This window comes from Oncorhynchus gorbuscha, linkage group LG15, assembly GCF_021184085.1.
Source record: "Oncorhynchus gorbuscha isolate QuinsamMale2020 ecotype Even-year linkage group LG15, OgorEven_v1.0, whole genome shotgun sequence".
Lineage (NCBI taxonomy): Eukaryota > Metazoa > Chordata > Actinopteri > Salmoniformes > Salmonidae > Oncorhynchus > Oncorhynchus gorbuscha.
The window spans coordinates 9,512,732-9,527,982 of NC_060187.1; the positions used below are offsets into that span (position 1 = coordinate 9,512,732).

The 15,251-nt window shown below is 45.9% G+C and overlaps 1 protein-coding gene across 2 annotated transcripts in view; it reads right to left on the reverse strand.

The window, feature by feature from the left end:
* Nucleotides 1-439: 439 nt before the first annotated feature.
* The window catches only part of gtpbp3 (GTP binding protein 3, mitochondrial), a 36,973-nt gene continuing 22,161 nt past the window's right edge, over nucleotides 440-15,251 (reverse strand). For both annotated transcript variants that reach the window (XM_046299700.1, XM_046299699.1), the window contains exons 6-9: nucleotides 14,010-14,153; nucleotides 9,071-9,236; nucleotides 4,165-4,479; nucleotides 440-3,705 (exon numbers count right to left, since the gene is read on the reverse strand). In XM_046299700.1, coding sequence (XP_046155656.1) covers nucleotides 3,474-3,705; nucleotides 4,165-4,479; nucleotides 9,071-9,236; nucleotides 14,010-14,153 — 857 coding nt within the window. In that variant the 3' untranslated portion in view covers nucleotides 440-3,473. The remainder of the gene's footprint in view (nucleotides 3,706-4,164; nucleotides 4,480-9,070; nucleotides 9,237-14,009; nucleotides 14,154-15,251) is intronic.

The following is a 15,251-nucleotide window of genomic DNA, read 5'->3' on the forward strand; positions in this document are numbered from 1 at the left end:
GTGTGACAGAGAGACTGTGTGACAGAGAGACTGTGTGACAGAGACTGTGTGACAGAGAGACTATGTGACAGAGAGACTGTGAGAGAGACTGTGTGACAGAGAGACTGTGTGAGAGAGACTGTGTGACAGAGAGACTGTGTGACAGAGAGACTGTGTGAGAGAGACTGTGTGACAGAGAGACTGTGTGACAGAGAGACTGTGTGAGAGAGACTGTGTGACAGAGAAACTATGTGACAGAGAGACTGTGTGACAGAGAGACTGTGTGACAGAGAGACTGTGTGACAGAGAGACTGTGTGACAGAGAGACTATGTGACAGAGAGACTGTGTGACAGAGAGACTGTGTGACAGAGAGACTGTGTGACAGAGAGACTGTGTGACAGAGAGACTGTGTGACAGAGAGACTGCGTGACAGAGAGACTGCGTGACAGAGAGACTGCGTGACAGAGAGACTGCGTGACAGAGAGACTGTGTGAGAGAGACTGCGTGACAGAGAGACTGCGTGACAGAGAGACTGCGTGACAGAGAGACTGCGTGACAGAGAGACTGTCACACAGTCGTACACGCACGGTGTGTGCGTGTACGGCCGAGCACTGCCTATGTGACAGAGACCTGGGTGAGAAGGAATAAACTGGGGAAGAGGGGTGAGGAGTTCAGCGAGGAAACATAAATATTTAATCAAGGCCAGATGGAGAGAGGGAACAAAGGGCGCAGAGATGATCGCCTACCAAACTGTCTCTTTCCCACAGAACAGAGATGATCGCCTACCAAACTGTCTCTTTCCCATAGAACAGAGATGATCGCCTACCAAACTGTCTCTTTCCCATAGAACAGAGATGATCGCCTACCAAACTGTCTCTTTCCCATAGAACAGAGATGATCGCCTACCAAACTGTCTCTTTCCCATAGAACAGAGATGATCGCCTACCAAACTGTCTCTTTCCCACAGAACAGAGATGATCGCCTACCAAACTGTCTCTTTCCCATAGAACAGAGATGATCGCCTACCAAACTGTCTCTTTCCCATAGAACAGAGATGATCGCCTACCAAACTGTCTCTTTCCCACAGAACAGAGATGATCACCTACCAAACTGTCTCTTTCCCATAGAACAGAGATGATCGCCTACCAAACTGTCTCTTTCCCATAGAACAGAGATGATCGCCTACCAAACTGTCTCTTTCCCACAGAACAGAGATGATCGCCTACCAAACTGTCTCTTTCCCATAGAACAGAGATGATCGCCTACCAAACTGTCTCTTACCCACAGAACAGAGATGATCGCCTACCAAACCGTCTTTTTCCCACAGAACAGAGATGATCGCCTACCAAACCATCTTTTTCCCACAGAACAGAGATGATCGCCTACCAAACCATCTTTTTCCCACAGAACAGAGATGATCGCCTACCAAACTGTCTCTTTCCCACAGAACACAGAGATGATCGCCTACCAAACCGTCTCTTTCCCACAGAACAGAGATGATCGCCTACCAAACCGTCTTTTTCCCACTTAACAGAGATGATCGCCTACCAAACCGTCTTTTTCCCACTTAACAGAGATGATCGCTTACCAAACCGTCTTTTTCCCACTTAACAGAGATGATCGCCTACCAAACCGTCTTTTTCCCACAGAACAGAGATGATCGCCTACCAAACTGTCTTTTTCCCACAGAACACAGAGATGATCGCCTACCAAACCGTCTTTTTCCCACAGAACAGAGATGATCGCCTACCAAACCGTCTTTTTCCCACAGAACACAGAGATGATCGCCTACTAAACCGTCTTTTTCCCACAGAACAGAGATGATCTACCAAACTGTCTCTTTCCCACAGAACACAGAGATGATCGCCTACTAAACCGTCTTTTTCCCACAGAACAGAGATGATCGCCTACCAAACTGTCTCTTTCCCACAGAACACAGAGATGATCGCCTACCAAACTGTCTCTTTCCCACAGAACACAGAGATGATCGCCTACCAAACTGTCTCTTTCCGACAGAACACAGAGATGATCGCCTACCAAACTGTCTCTTTCCCACAGAACAGAGATGATTGCCTACCAAACTGTCTTTTTCCCACAGAACAGAGATGATCGCCTACCAAACTGTCTTTTTCCCACTTAACAGAGATGATCGCCTACCAAACCGTCTTTTTCCCACTTAACAGAGATGATCGCCTACCAAACCGTCTTTTTCCCACAGAACAGAGATGATCGCCTACCAAACTGTCTTTTTCCCACAGAACACAGAGATGATCGCCTACCAAACCGTCTTTTTCCCACAGAACAGAGATGATCGCCTACCAAACCGTCTTTTTCCCACAGAACAGAGATGATCGCCTACCAAACTGTCTCTTTCCCACAGAACACAGAGATGATCGCCTACCAAACTGTCTTTTTCCCACAGAACACAGAGATGATCGCCTACTAAACCGTCTTTTTCCCACAGAACAGAGATGATCGCCTACCAAACTGTCTCTTTCCCACAGAACACAGAGATGATCGCCTACTAAACCGTCTTTTTCCCACAGAACAGAGATGATCGCCTACCAAACTGTCTCTTTCCCACAGAACACATAGATGGTCGCCTACCAAACTGTCTCTTTCCGACAGAACACAGAGATGATCGCCTACCAAACTGTCTCTTTCCGACAGACACAGAGATGATCGCCTACCAAACTGTCTCTTTCCGACAGAACACAGAGATGATCGCCTACCAAACCGTTTATTTCCCACAGAACACAGAGTGATGATGACTCAAACAGTGACTCAGTAGAGAGTCACAGATGATCTGCTAAGATGTTTACACTTCTTCAGTCTGGCAAGAGTTGAGATCCAGAGTTGAGATTTTGGTATATTGCTAGAATAACTACACTTAAAGTCTGTGTTAGTGTTCCACCCTGTCACGTGATCTAGTGTGAGAGTCACGTGATCTAGTGTGAGAGTCATGTGATCTAGTGTGAGAGTCATGTGATCTAGTGTGAGAGTCACGTGATCTAGTGTGAGAGTCACGTGATCTAGTGTGAGAGTCATGTGATCTAGTGTGAGAGTCATGTGATCTAGTGTGAGAGTCACGTGATCTAGTGTGAGAGTCACGTGATCTAGTGTGAGAGTCATGTGATCTAGTGTGAGAGTCATGTGATCTAGTGTGAGAGTCATGTGATCTAGTGTGAGAGTCACGTGATCTCGTGTGAGAGTCATGTGATCTAGTGTGAGAGTCATGTGATCTAGTGTGAGAGTCACGTGATCTAGTGTGAGAGTCATGTGATCTAGTGTGAGAGTCACGTGATCTAGTGTGAGAGTCATGTGATCTAGTGTGAGAGTCATGTGATCTAGTGTGAGAGTCACGTGATCTAGTGTGAGAGTCACGTGATCTAGTGTGAGAGTCACGTGATCTAGTGTGAGAGTCATGTGATCTAGTGTGAGAGTCATGTGATCTAGAGTCCTTTCTGCATGAGATGTATCCACGTTCAACCATTCATTTCCCTATACAGAAGTCTCTGAATATGATGTCCAGGATCTCCTCGGCTCCGACCCGTCCTGTAATGCGTCCCAGGTGGGTGAGGGCGAGGCGGACCCCCTCTGCGGCCAGGGCCAGGTCTTGGTCTCTGTACTGGTGGTACTGGTTCAGGGCCTGGACACTCTGCTGGAGGTGGGCTCTGTGACGGGCCTGGGTCAGACTGGGAGCTCCGCTCAGAGGGTCGCCACACCTGGATGAAGCAGATGTGTTATAACTGATGTACTGTATGTAGGTGAGCCGGCCGGCGCTGCCAAATGTTTCAAAATAATGGGGTGTTTGATCTTCAGTCTGGGAGATGCTATCAGCGTTACTTTCTTCAAAGACTCAGGATGTATCAAATCTAATCAGAGTTTATTCCTCATTTCCACAGGATACGGCGGGCTGTAAACGACACAATGAAACTCCTACCGTAGGGTAAGCACAGGGTGTTCTGACTCATGTTATGACAAGTCATGCATGATATTATCAAAAGCTTAGGGACCAATCCTAACTTACTTGCGATATCAAAGTGTTACCTAAGTTTGATTTCGAATGAATTGCACAATGAATCTATCAATCAGAGTTAGGATTCCACCCATGGTGGATTCTGCCCAAGAACATGCATAGAAGCATACAGTAACATTAACACAGAACTGTACTCTATACTTACAGAGTCCTGACCCTGCTCTGCAGCACAGTGAGGAAATCCTCCAGGCCTGTACTGGTAGAGCAGGACAGAAAACATGCAGGAGGGAGACCCGGTCTCTCTCTCAGCTCTCCCTCTGTTCGTTCCCTCTGCCCCTCAGGTACCAGATCACTCTTGTTGAGCACCAGCAGGACCCTGTCTGAGGCAGCCGTCATGCCGGCATCAGGGCTGGGCAGCACAGTGCTGAGGTGCTCCTGGAGGAAGGCTGCTACTAGATGAGGGTCTGGGGGTAGCTGGGTGGAGTCCACCACTACTAGGGTCAGATCAGCCTGCTCCACCCTGAAGGGAAAATACGCAATCAAATAAAATGTTATTTGTCACATGCTTCGTAAACAACAACAAGACTAGCATGCTGACTAGATCGGGCGCGCGAAGGCGTGCATCCACGTGCGACATCGTGCACATGTTGATTTTGTCCACACACACCAGACGCGATCAGGACACACAGGTTGACATATCAAAACGAACTCTGAACCAACTATATTAACTTGGGGACAGAACAAAAAGCACTAAACATTCATGGCAATTTAGCTGGCTAGCTTACTGTTGCTAGCTAATTTGACCTGGGATATAAACATTGGGTTGTTATTTTACCTGAAATGCACAAGGTCCTCTACTCTGACAATTAATCCTCCTTCATTTGGGGCGGTAGCGTAGCCTAGTGGTTAGAGCGTTGGACTAGTAACTGAAAGGTTGCAAGTTCACATCCCGAGCTGACAAGGTACAAATCTAATATATAAAAATATAACACAAATCATAAATAATGGTATGGGTAACAATAATTTGACTATATACCAGTACTGAGTCAATTACACAAGGTAATTGAGGTAGATATATACACTACATGAACAAAAGTATGTGGACACCTGCTCATCAAACATCTCATTCCAAAACCAGTAACAGCCTCCACTCTTCTGGGAAGGCTTTCCACTAGATATTAGAACATTACTGCTGTAACAGCCTCCACTCTTCTGGGAAGGCTTACCACTATATGTGGGAACATTGCTGCGGGGACTTGCTTCCATTTAGATGTTGAAGCTCCCAGACTTATTCCAGTCTGGGGTAGGGAAACAGTCCTGTATCTTAGCATCCGCTTCAGCGGACCACATCTGAATTGAGCGTGTCACTGGTACTTCCTGTTTTGAGTTTTTGCTTGGAATCAGGATAGAGTTATGGTCAGATTGGAGGGTGAGGGAAAGCCTTGTATGCATTTCTGTGTATGGAGTAAAGGTGATAAAGAGTGTTTTGGCCTCTAGTTGCACAGGTAACATGCTGGTAAAAATGAAGTGAAAGGAATTTCAGTTTCCCTGCATTAAAATCACCGGCCACAAGAAGTGTGTTTGCTTTTGGCCCTATACAGCTTGTAGAGCCAGCATCGGATTGTGGTGGTAAATAGACAACTAAGAAAAATAGTAAATAGTATGGCCTGCAGCTTATCATAAGCTATTCTAACTCAGGCGAGCAAAAACCTGAGACTTCCTTAACATTAGAGATCACGCACCAGCTGTTGTTTTAAGAGACACCCCTCCCCTTCTCAGCTTACCAGAGGCTGCTGACCGGTCTTGACAATGGAAAAGCCAACAAGATGTATATTATCCATGTCCCTGTTCAGCCACGACTCCATGAAACATAGAATATTACAGATCTGTAGGTCCCGTTGATAGGATAATATCAAACAGAGCTTGTCCAGTTTATTCTCTAGTGACCGTACGTTCGGCAACAGGCGCTTTATTTGCACGCCGACGTAGTCTCGTCATGATGCTCCTCTGCCTCTTTTGAGCCGTCACTTCCTCTTTTGAGTCCCCGGGATTAGGGTCTGGTCCAGAGTCCAGAGTCAACAGAACGTCCAGAGTCAACAGAACGTCAGCAGAACGTCCAGAGTCCAGAGTCAAAACAGAACAGAGAGAACGTCCCAGAGTCAACAGAACGTCCAGAGTCCAGAGTCAACAGAACGTCCAGAGTAAACAGTCCAGAGAACTTCCAGAGTCAACAGAACGTCCAGAGTCAACAGAGTCAACAGAACGTCCAGAGTCAGAACGCCCAGAACAGAACGTCCAGAGTCAACAGAACGTCCAGAGTCAACAGAACGTCCAGAGTCCAGAGAACGTCCAGAGTCAACAGAAGAGTCAACAGAACGCAGAACCAGAGTCAACAGAACGTCCAGAGTCAACAGAACGTCCAGAGTCAACAGAACGTCCAGAGTCAACAGAACGTCCAGAGTCAACAGAACGTCCACAGAACGTCCAGAGTCAACAGAACGTCCAGAGTCAACAGAACGTCCAGAGTCAACAGAACGTCCAGAGTCAACAGAACGTCCAGAGTTAACACAACAGAACGTCCAGAGTCAACAGAACGTCCAGAGTCAACACGTCCAGAGTAACAGAACGTCCAGACGTCCAGAGTCAACAGAACGTCCAGAGTCAACAGAACGTCCAGAGTCAACAGAACGTCCAGAGTCAACAGAACGTCCAGAGAACAGAACGTCCAGAGTCAACAGAACGTCCAGAGTCAACAGAACGTCCAGAGTCAACAGAACGTCCAGAGTCAACAGAACGTCCAGAGTCAACAGAACGTCCAGAGTCAACAGAACGTCCAGAGTCAACAGAACGTCCAGAGTCAACAGAACGTCCAGAGTCAACAGAACGTCCAGAGTCAACAGAACGTCCAGAGTAAACAGAACGTCCAGAGCTGCCGACTCGTTGAAGTACAAACTGCCATTCAAATGGAGGTTAGTGATCACTGTTCTGATCTCCAGAAGGTCATAGGAAATGATGGCGGAGACATTGTGTAAAAAAAAATCATTTTTTAAGATCAGTGTAAAAAACACTAAATAGCAGAACTGGTCAGGAGTCTGTAAATGTGTTGCTATCCACTGCAGTCCCACTTCATAATCCCCCAGATTAGAATAGAATTGCGTAGCATTGTCCATTTTTATTGTCCATTTTTGTTGTCCATTTTTGTTGAAACAAAAAAGCATAGGTAGGGAATCTAGAGACAGTCACATAATTAACTGTATCTCTGTGGGGACCCCCCCTCCCCAGGGACTCTCCCCTGCCCCCAGGGACTAGCAGCAGCAGAAGCAGCAGGATGCTTATTCTGACTACCTCCTTCCTGCCCCCCCCCCCAGGTCATGAGCCCTGGATCCCCTGACAGACATACAGAAAGTACCTTTAAGCACAAGAACTGCCTGCACTTCCTACCGGGCCAACTCTCCCCTCGATCCCTCCCCTCTCTCTCCCCTCTCCCTCTCGTCAGTCTGGCCAAGTCTGTGGAGGGTGTGTGTGTGTGTGTGTGTGTGTGTGTGTGTGTGTGTGTGTGTGTGTGTGTGTGTGTGTGTGTGTGTGTGTGTGTGTGTGTGTGTGTGTGTGTGTGTGTGTGTGTGTGTGTGTGTGTGTGTGTGTGTGTGTGTGTGTGTGTGTGTGTATTCAGGGAGGAGTATATACATTTATGCTGCTGCTATTCTACACTGGTGTAAACAATGGAGGCAGCCGCCAGTGCTCCGGTATGTATTTGACTCTGTCACTGTGTGTGTGTGTGTGTGTGTGTGTGTGTGTGTGTGTGTGTGTGTGTGTGTGTGTGTGTGTGTGTGTGTGTGTGTGTGTGTGTGTGTGTGTGTGTGTGTGTGTGTGTGTGTGTGTGTGTGTGTGTGTATATGTGTGTGTGTGTGTGTGTGCATCTGTGTGTGTGCATCTGTGTGTGTGCGTCTGTGTGTGTGCATCTGTATGGTAAATATTGTGTGTGTAGTGTGTGTGTGTGTGTTTGTGTGTGTTTATATGTACATTCTCACTGAGGTGTGTGAAAAAGTGAATTGTCTTGTTTTTGTGTTGTGTGATTGTGTGTGTTCATATTGTGTATTGTGTATTGTTGTATTGTTCAGATTGTTATATTGTTCATATTGTTGATTGTTGTATTGTGCATCTGTTGTGTGTGCATCTGTGTTGATTGTTCATATTGTCATATTGTTGATTGTTCATTTGGTTCATATTGTTCATATTGTTGTATTGTTCATATTGTTGATTGTGATTGTTCATATTGTGTATTGTTCATTTGTTCATATTGTTCATATTGTTGTATTGTCCATATTGTCCATTTTGTTCATATTGTTCATATTGTTCATATTGTTGTGTGTTGTATTGTTCATATTGTTCATTTTGTGATTGTTCATATTGTGCGTATTGTGCAGATTGTTCATTTGTTGTATTGTTCCTACCCTCTGTATGGTAAATATTAATGTGTATAGTGGCACATCCTCCCACCTCCTCAGTGTGTTTACGTCTGGTATTTATATCCATACATTCTCACTGTTCTATATTAGAATTGTTCATTTGGTTCATATTGTTCATATTGTTCATATTGTTCATAAATACAACATAATTTGGTTCATAAAAAGCCATATTGAATTATTTCTTCATATTTTTTTGTTCATATTTTCATATGGATTTTCAAGTTATATTGTTCATATTGTTCATATTGTCCATATTGTTCATATTGTTCATATTGTTCATATTGTCCATTTTGTTCATATTGTTCATATTGTTCATATTGTTCATATTGTTCATATTGTTCATATTGTTCATATTGTTCATATTGTTCAGATTGTTCATACAATGTAGACAACACTAGACTTTGTTCTGTACAGAAGTCACAATTCACAGGAAGAGACTCCCAATAATTCTCCATTAGGTATTGTTGGAGGTCTTTCCATATCCTAGTCCTGATGATAAGAATTAGTGTATTCATTTTAGGTGAACTGCAAAACAAAGATATTCAACTAGTTGAAATGGAACATGCATTTGGACCATAATGCTTTGTACCATATACAGTATGTGGTGTGGTGTATACATGTTGATATTGATTGATAAGCACCTACCTCTGGCGGGCTCTACGGACCCCCTCTCTCTCCACGCTGTCCGAGGAGTCTCTGAGCCCTGCGGTGTCACTCAGGAGGACAGGGAAGCCCCCAATGTCCAGAGAGGTTTCCACAATGTCCCTGGTGGTGCCCGCGATGGGGGACACGATGGCTGCTGGACGCTGGCCTGGACAGAGGAATGGAGAGAAAGATGGAGATGGAGAGAGGGAGGGAGAGAGGAAGGGAGAGAGGAAGGGAGAGAGGGAGAACGAGAGAGAGGGAGAGAGGGAGAAGAGAGGGAGAACGAGAGGGAGAACGAGAGAGAGGAATTGGGATAGAGAGAAGAGAAAGAGAGGGAGAGAGAAGAGAGAGAGAGACAGACAGACAGACAGATTATAATAATAGATTATTTTTTCCCCATATATCTCCTCTTCTATTTAAACCTCTACAACTAAATACACTGCTCACAAAAATAAATGGAACACTCAAATAACACATCCTAGATCTGAATGAATGAAATATTTTTATTAAATACTTTTTTCTTTACATAGTTGAATTATCAATGGAAATCAAATTTATCAACCCATAGAGGTCTGGATTTGGAGTCACTCAAAATTAAAGTGGAAAAGTGGTGTGTGTGGCCTCCACGTGCCTGTATGACCTCCCTACAACGCCTGGGCATGCTCCTGATGAGGTCAACTCCTGGACAGTCTGTGGTGCAACTGGTGTTGGTGGATGGAGCGAGACATGATGTCCCAGATGTGCTCAATTGGATTCAGGTCTGGGGAACGGGCGGGCCAGTCCATAGCATCAATGCTATGCAGGAACTGCTGACACACTCCAGCCACATGAGGTCTAGCATTGTCTTGCATTAGGAGGAACCCAGGGCCAACCACACCAGCATATGGTCTCACAAGGGGTCTGAGGATCTCATCTCGGTACCTAATGGCAGTCAGGCTACCTCTGGCGAGCACATGGAGGGCTGTGCGGCACCCCAAAGAAATGCCACCCCACACCATGACTGACCCACCGCCAAACTGGTCATGCTGGAGGATGTTGCCGGCAGCAGAACGTTCTCCACGGCATCTCCAGACTCTGTCACGTCTGTCACATGTGCTCAGTGTGAACCTGCTTTCATCTGTGAAGAGCACAGGGCACCAGTGGCAAATTTGCCAATCTTGGTGTTCTCTGGCAAATGCCAAACGTCCTGCACGGTGTTGGGCTGTAAGCACAACCCCCACCTGTGGACGTCGAGCCCTCATACCACCCTCATGGAGTCTGTTTCTGACCGTTTGAGCAGACACATGCACATTTGTGGCCTGCTGGAGGTCATTTTGCAGGGCTCTGGCAGTGCTCCTCCTTGCACAAAGGCGGGGGTAGCGGTCCTGCTGCTGGGTTGTGGCCTCCTAAGGCCTCCTCCACGTCTCCTGATGTACTGGCCTGTCTCCTGGTAGTGCCTCCCATGCTCTGGACACTACGCTGACAGACACAGCAAACCTTCTTGCCACAGCTCGCATTAATGTGCCATCCTGGATGAGCTGCACTACCTGAGCCACTTGTGTGGGTTGTAGACTCCGTCTCATGCGACCACTAGAGTGAAAGCACCGCCAGCATTCAAATGTGACCAAAACATCAGCCAGGAAGCATAGGAACTGAGAAGTGGTCTGTGGTTACCACCTGCAGAACCACTCCTTTATTGGGGTTGTCTTGCTAATTGCCTATAATTTCCACCTGTTGTCTATTCCATTTGCACAACAGCATGTGAAATGTCTTGTCAATCAGTGTTGCTTCCTAAGTGGACAGTTTGATTTCACAGAAGTGTGATTGACTTGGAGTTACATTGTGTTGTTTAAGTGTTCCCTTTATTTTTTTTGAGCAGTGTGTATTCATGGGAAATACTAACTATCGAAGTGTCCTATTCTTGGTTATTTGGAATCAAAATAAGATCCTCGACAAACTCATCTATCTTCTCCGGCCATGGGATATTTTCATCCAGAACCACGCCTCTGTTCAGTGGAACTACGTACATAGAGCAAAGTGCTGTACGGTCGGATCCCTCCCTCCCTCCCCACTGCCCAGCCAAACGACTGACAGCCCATTACTCTGTGTTAAGAGCTGTGGCTGGGAGTCGGGCCCTGGGAAAGACCAAGCTCAATAGGAAACAATAACAGGATTTTATCTGGAGTCTGATAAACACGAGTATTATTCTGATAGGAAGCCCTGTGGAGCAGCAGCCAAACAGCCGTTCCACATGGTTTATACGGAGCCTTGCTTTATGGCTCAGGATGTCATATCTCAAACTCGCGAGCGCATGACTGATAAACAAAAAACAGGTTCATTAGAAACAGATTCATTAGAAACAGATTGTCACGACTTCCGCCGAAGTCCTTCTCCTTGTTCGGGCGGCGTTCGGCGGTCGACGTCACCGGCCTTCTAGCCATCGCCGATCCACTTTTCATTTTCATTTTGTCTTTATTTAACCCTCTGTTTTCCCCCGTGGTTTTTGTGCGTGATTGTTTTATTTGTTCGGTCTGTTATTGTGGGCTCGGTTTTACGACATGTTATTTGGAATATTTGAGTAAAGTTACTTGTGTTACTCATCTGTGCTGTCCTGCGCCTGACTCCTCTGCACCAGCTACTCTCAGAACATTACACACAGGTTCATTAGAAACAGGTTCATTAGAAACAGGTTCATTAGAAACAGGTTCATTAGAAACAGGTTCATTAGAAACAGGTTCATTAGAAACAGGTTCATTACAAACAGGTTCATTAGAAACAGGTTCATTAGAAACAGGTTCATTACAAACAGGTTCATTACAAACAGGTTCATTAGAAACAGGTTCATTACAAACAGGTTCATTAGAAACAGGTTCATTAGAAACAGGTGGGTGTGTATTGGGTGTGTGTGTTAGGTGTGCATTAGGTGTGTAGTAGGTATGTATTGGGTGTGTATTGGGTGTGTGTGTTAGGTGTGCATTAGGTGTGTAGTAGGTATGTATTGGGTGTGTATTGGGTGTGTGTGTTAGGTGTGCATTAGGTGTGTAGTAGGTATGTATTGGGTGTGTATTAGGTGTGTATCAGGCGTGTATTAAGTGTGTTGGGTGTGTATCGGATGTGTATCGGATGTGGATCTGGAGTCTACCAGGGGTGCGTCGGGTGTGTATCGGGTGTGTATTAGAGTGTATTCGGCGTGTTTTGGGTGCCGGGTGAGCATCGGGTGTGTATTGGGTGTGTGTGTTAGGTGTGTGTACTGTGTGCCGGGTGTGTATTAGGTGTGTATTGGGTGTGTATTGGGCATGTATTGGGTGTGTATTTGGCATGTATTAGGTGTGTATTGGGTGTGTACTAGGGGTGTATTGTGTGCCGGGTGAGCATTGGGTGTGCATTAGGTGTGTATTGGGTGTGCGTTCCACTTGTTTATGAGAAACGTACACCAACCAACGATTCACTTCCTCATCCTCGTTGTGACATGACAACAAATGATCCAAAAACCTTTTAGAAACACTCAGGATAGTTACGTGGGGCTTTAGAAACACTCAGGATAGGTTACGTGGGGCTTTAGAAACACTCAGGATAGGTTACGTGGGGCTTTAGAAACACTCAGGATAGGTTACGTGGGGCTTTAGAAACACTCAGGATAGGTTACGTGGGGCTTTAGAAACACTCAGGATAGGTTACGTGGAGCTTTAGAAACACTCAGGATAGTTAGAAACACTCAGGATAGGTTACGTGGGGCTTTAGAAACACTCAGGATAGGTTACGTGGAGCTTTAGAAACACTCAGGATAGTTACGTAGAGCTTTAGAAACACTCAGGATAGTTACGTGGAGCTTTAGAAACACTCAGGATAGTTACGTGGGGCTTTAGAAACACTCAGGATAGGTTACGTGGGGCTTTAGAAACACTCAGGATAGTTACGTGGGGCTTTAGAAACACTCAGGATAGTTACGTGGGGCTTTAGAAACACTCAGGATAGTTACGTGGAGCTTTAGAAACACTCAGGATAGTTACGTGGGGCTTTAGAAACACTCAGGATAGTTACGTGGGGCTTTAGAAACACTCAGGATAGGTTATGTGGGGCTTTAGAAACACTCAGGATAGGTTATGTGGGGCTTTAGAAACACTCAGGATAGTTACGTGGAGCTTTAGAAACACTCAGGATAGTTACGTGGAGCTTTAGAAACACTCAGGATAGGTTATGTGGGGCTTTAGAAACACTCAGGATAGTTACGTGGCGCTTTAGAAACACTCAGGATAGTTACGTGGCGCTTTAGAAACACTCAGGATAGTTACGTGGAGCTTTAGAAACACTCAGGATAGTTACGTGGAGCTTTAGAAACACTCAGGATAGTTACGTGGGGCTTTAGAAACACTCAGGATAGTTACGTGGGGCTTTAGAAACACTCAGGATAGGTTATGTGGGGCTTTAGAAACACTCAGGATAGTTACGTGGAGCTTTAGAAACACTCAGGATAGTTACGTGGAGCTTTAGAAACACTCAGGATAGGTTACGTGGGGCTTTAGAAACACTCAGGATAGGTTACGTGGAGCTTTAGACGTGATGAAATTGTGTCATTCTGAACTTTATCCGTAACGTTATATTCCATTTGGTTTGCGACTCACAAGCTATCCAGAATGGAACAGCTGGATTGGGGATACAGCTCAAAGTCACACAACATGGGATACGACGCTGAGGACAGAGCCCCCATACTGCAAAATGACGATTAGGAATTGAATCGCTGGTTAGTGTACGTTTCTCAAAAATAAGTGAAATCGCAACAACAACAAAAAATGTGTCTGGAACCTTCTAGAACATTCCATTTACATCAGAAATAGAGATTTGGTCATAAAAAAAAGCATATTTAGCTGTATGACTGAGTGCACTCATATATGGCTGTCCATAGAAATGAGGACTCGCTCTACAATGTGTCATACTTTGTGTGTGTGTGTGTTGTTCTTACAGAGCGTGTTGAGCAGACTGCTCTTCCCAGCATTGGTAGCTCCTGCTATCACCACCTGTACTCCGGTGCGCAGCCGCTCTCCTCTCCTCTCGTCCTTTAGGTGTCTCTCTATCTCTGTCTCCAGCTGGCGCACTGAACTGTCCACTGGGAAGGGGAGACGGGCAGGGACAGGACAACAGGGAGTCAAGTTCAATTTCATGTTTGCTTTCCAAATAACCAATGCCATGGAAACAGGAGAACGTCTCTCTGCTCTGTGACATGTGAAACTAAACAGTTAATGTCAACAATATTGTGACATATTTATAATGTGTCTGATGTGAAACAACCTTTTTTAAATGCCGATTACATGAGATGAATGAATGTCACCCATCGTGTAGACCCCTGTCCACTTAACTATGAACCAGAGGTGGCTCTGACTTCTCCTCTGAAAGGAAAGGGCCCAATGGCGTGCCACCAAAACAAATGCCACGCAGCAAAGCATCTGTCCCTAAATCAAAAGATCAGAGGCTTCTGTTCTCGCAGCTGCCCCACCAGACTGCAGCAGGCGACGCTGAGGGGAATTTCCCTTCCCTCCGCTTCCTCTCACTCTCCCCTTCTCCCCCCACACCATGGGAAACACAGAAAGACAGAGACAGAGAGAGAGGGAAGGAGAGAGACAGAGAGAAGGAGAGGGAGGGGAGAGGAGAGAGACAATGGAAGACAGAGACAGAGGTGGTAGAGAGAGAGAGGAGAGAAGGAGAGTACCAGAGAGAGAGAGAGACAGAGAGAGAGAAGAGAGAGGGAAGAAGAGAGACAGAGAGGAGGAGAGGGAGGGGAGAGGAGAGAGACAATGGAAGACAGAGACAATGGAAGACAGAGAACAGAGGTGGAGAGAGAGAGAGAGAGAGAGACAGGTGGTAGAGAGAGAGAGGAGAGAAGGAGAGAACCAGAGAGAGAGAGAGAGAGAGAGAGAGAGAGACAGGTGGTAGAGAGAGAGAGGAGAGAAGGAGAGAACCAGAGAGAGAGAGAGAGAGACAAAGAGGTGGTGGAGAGATAGACAGAGAGAGAGAGAGAGAGAGAGAGAGAGAGAGAGAGACAGAGAGATAGATAGATAAATTGAGAGACAGAGAGAGAGACAGCAAGGTGGTAGAGAGATAGAGACAGACAGAGAGATGAAGAGGTGGTAGAGAGATAGAGACAGACAGAGAGACAGAGAGAGAGATCGTTAAATTGAGAGAGAGAGAGAGAGAGAGAGAGAGAGAG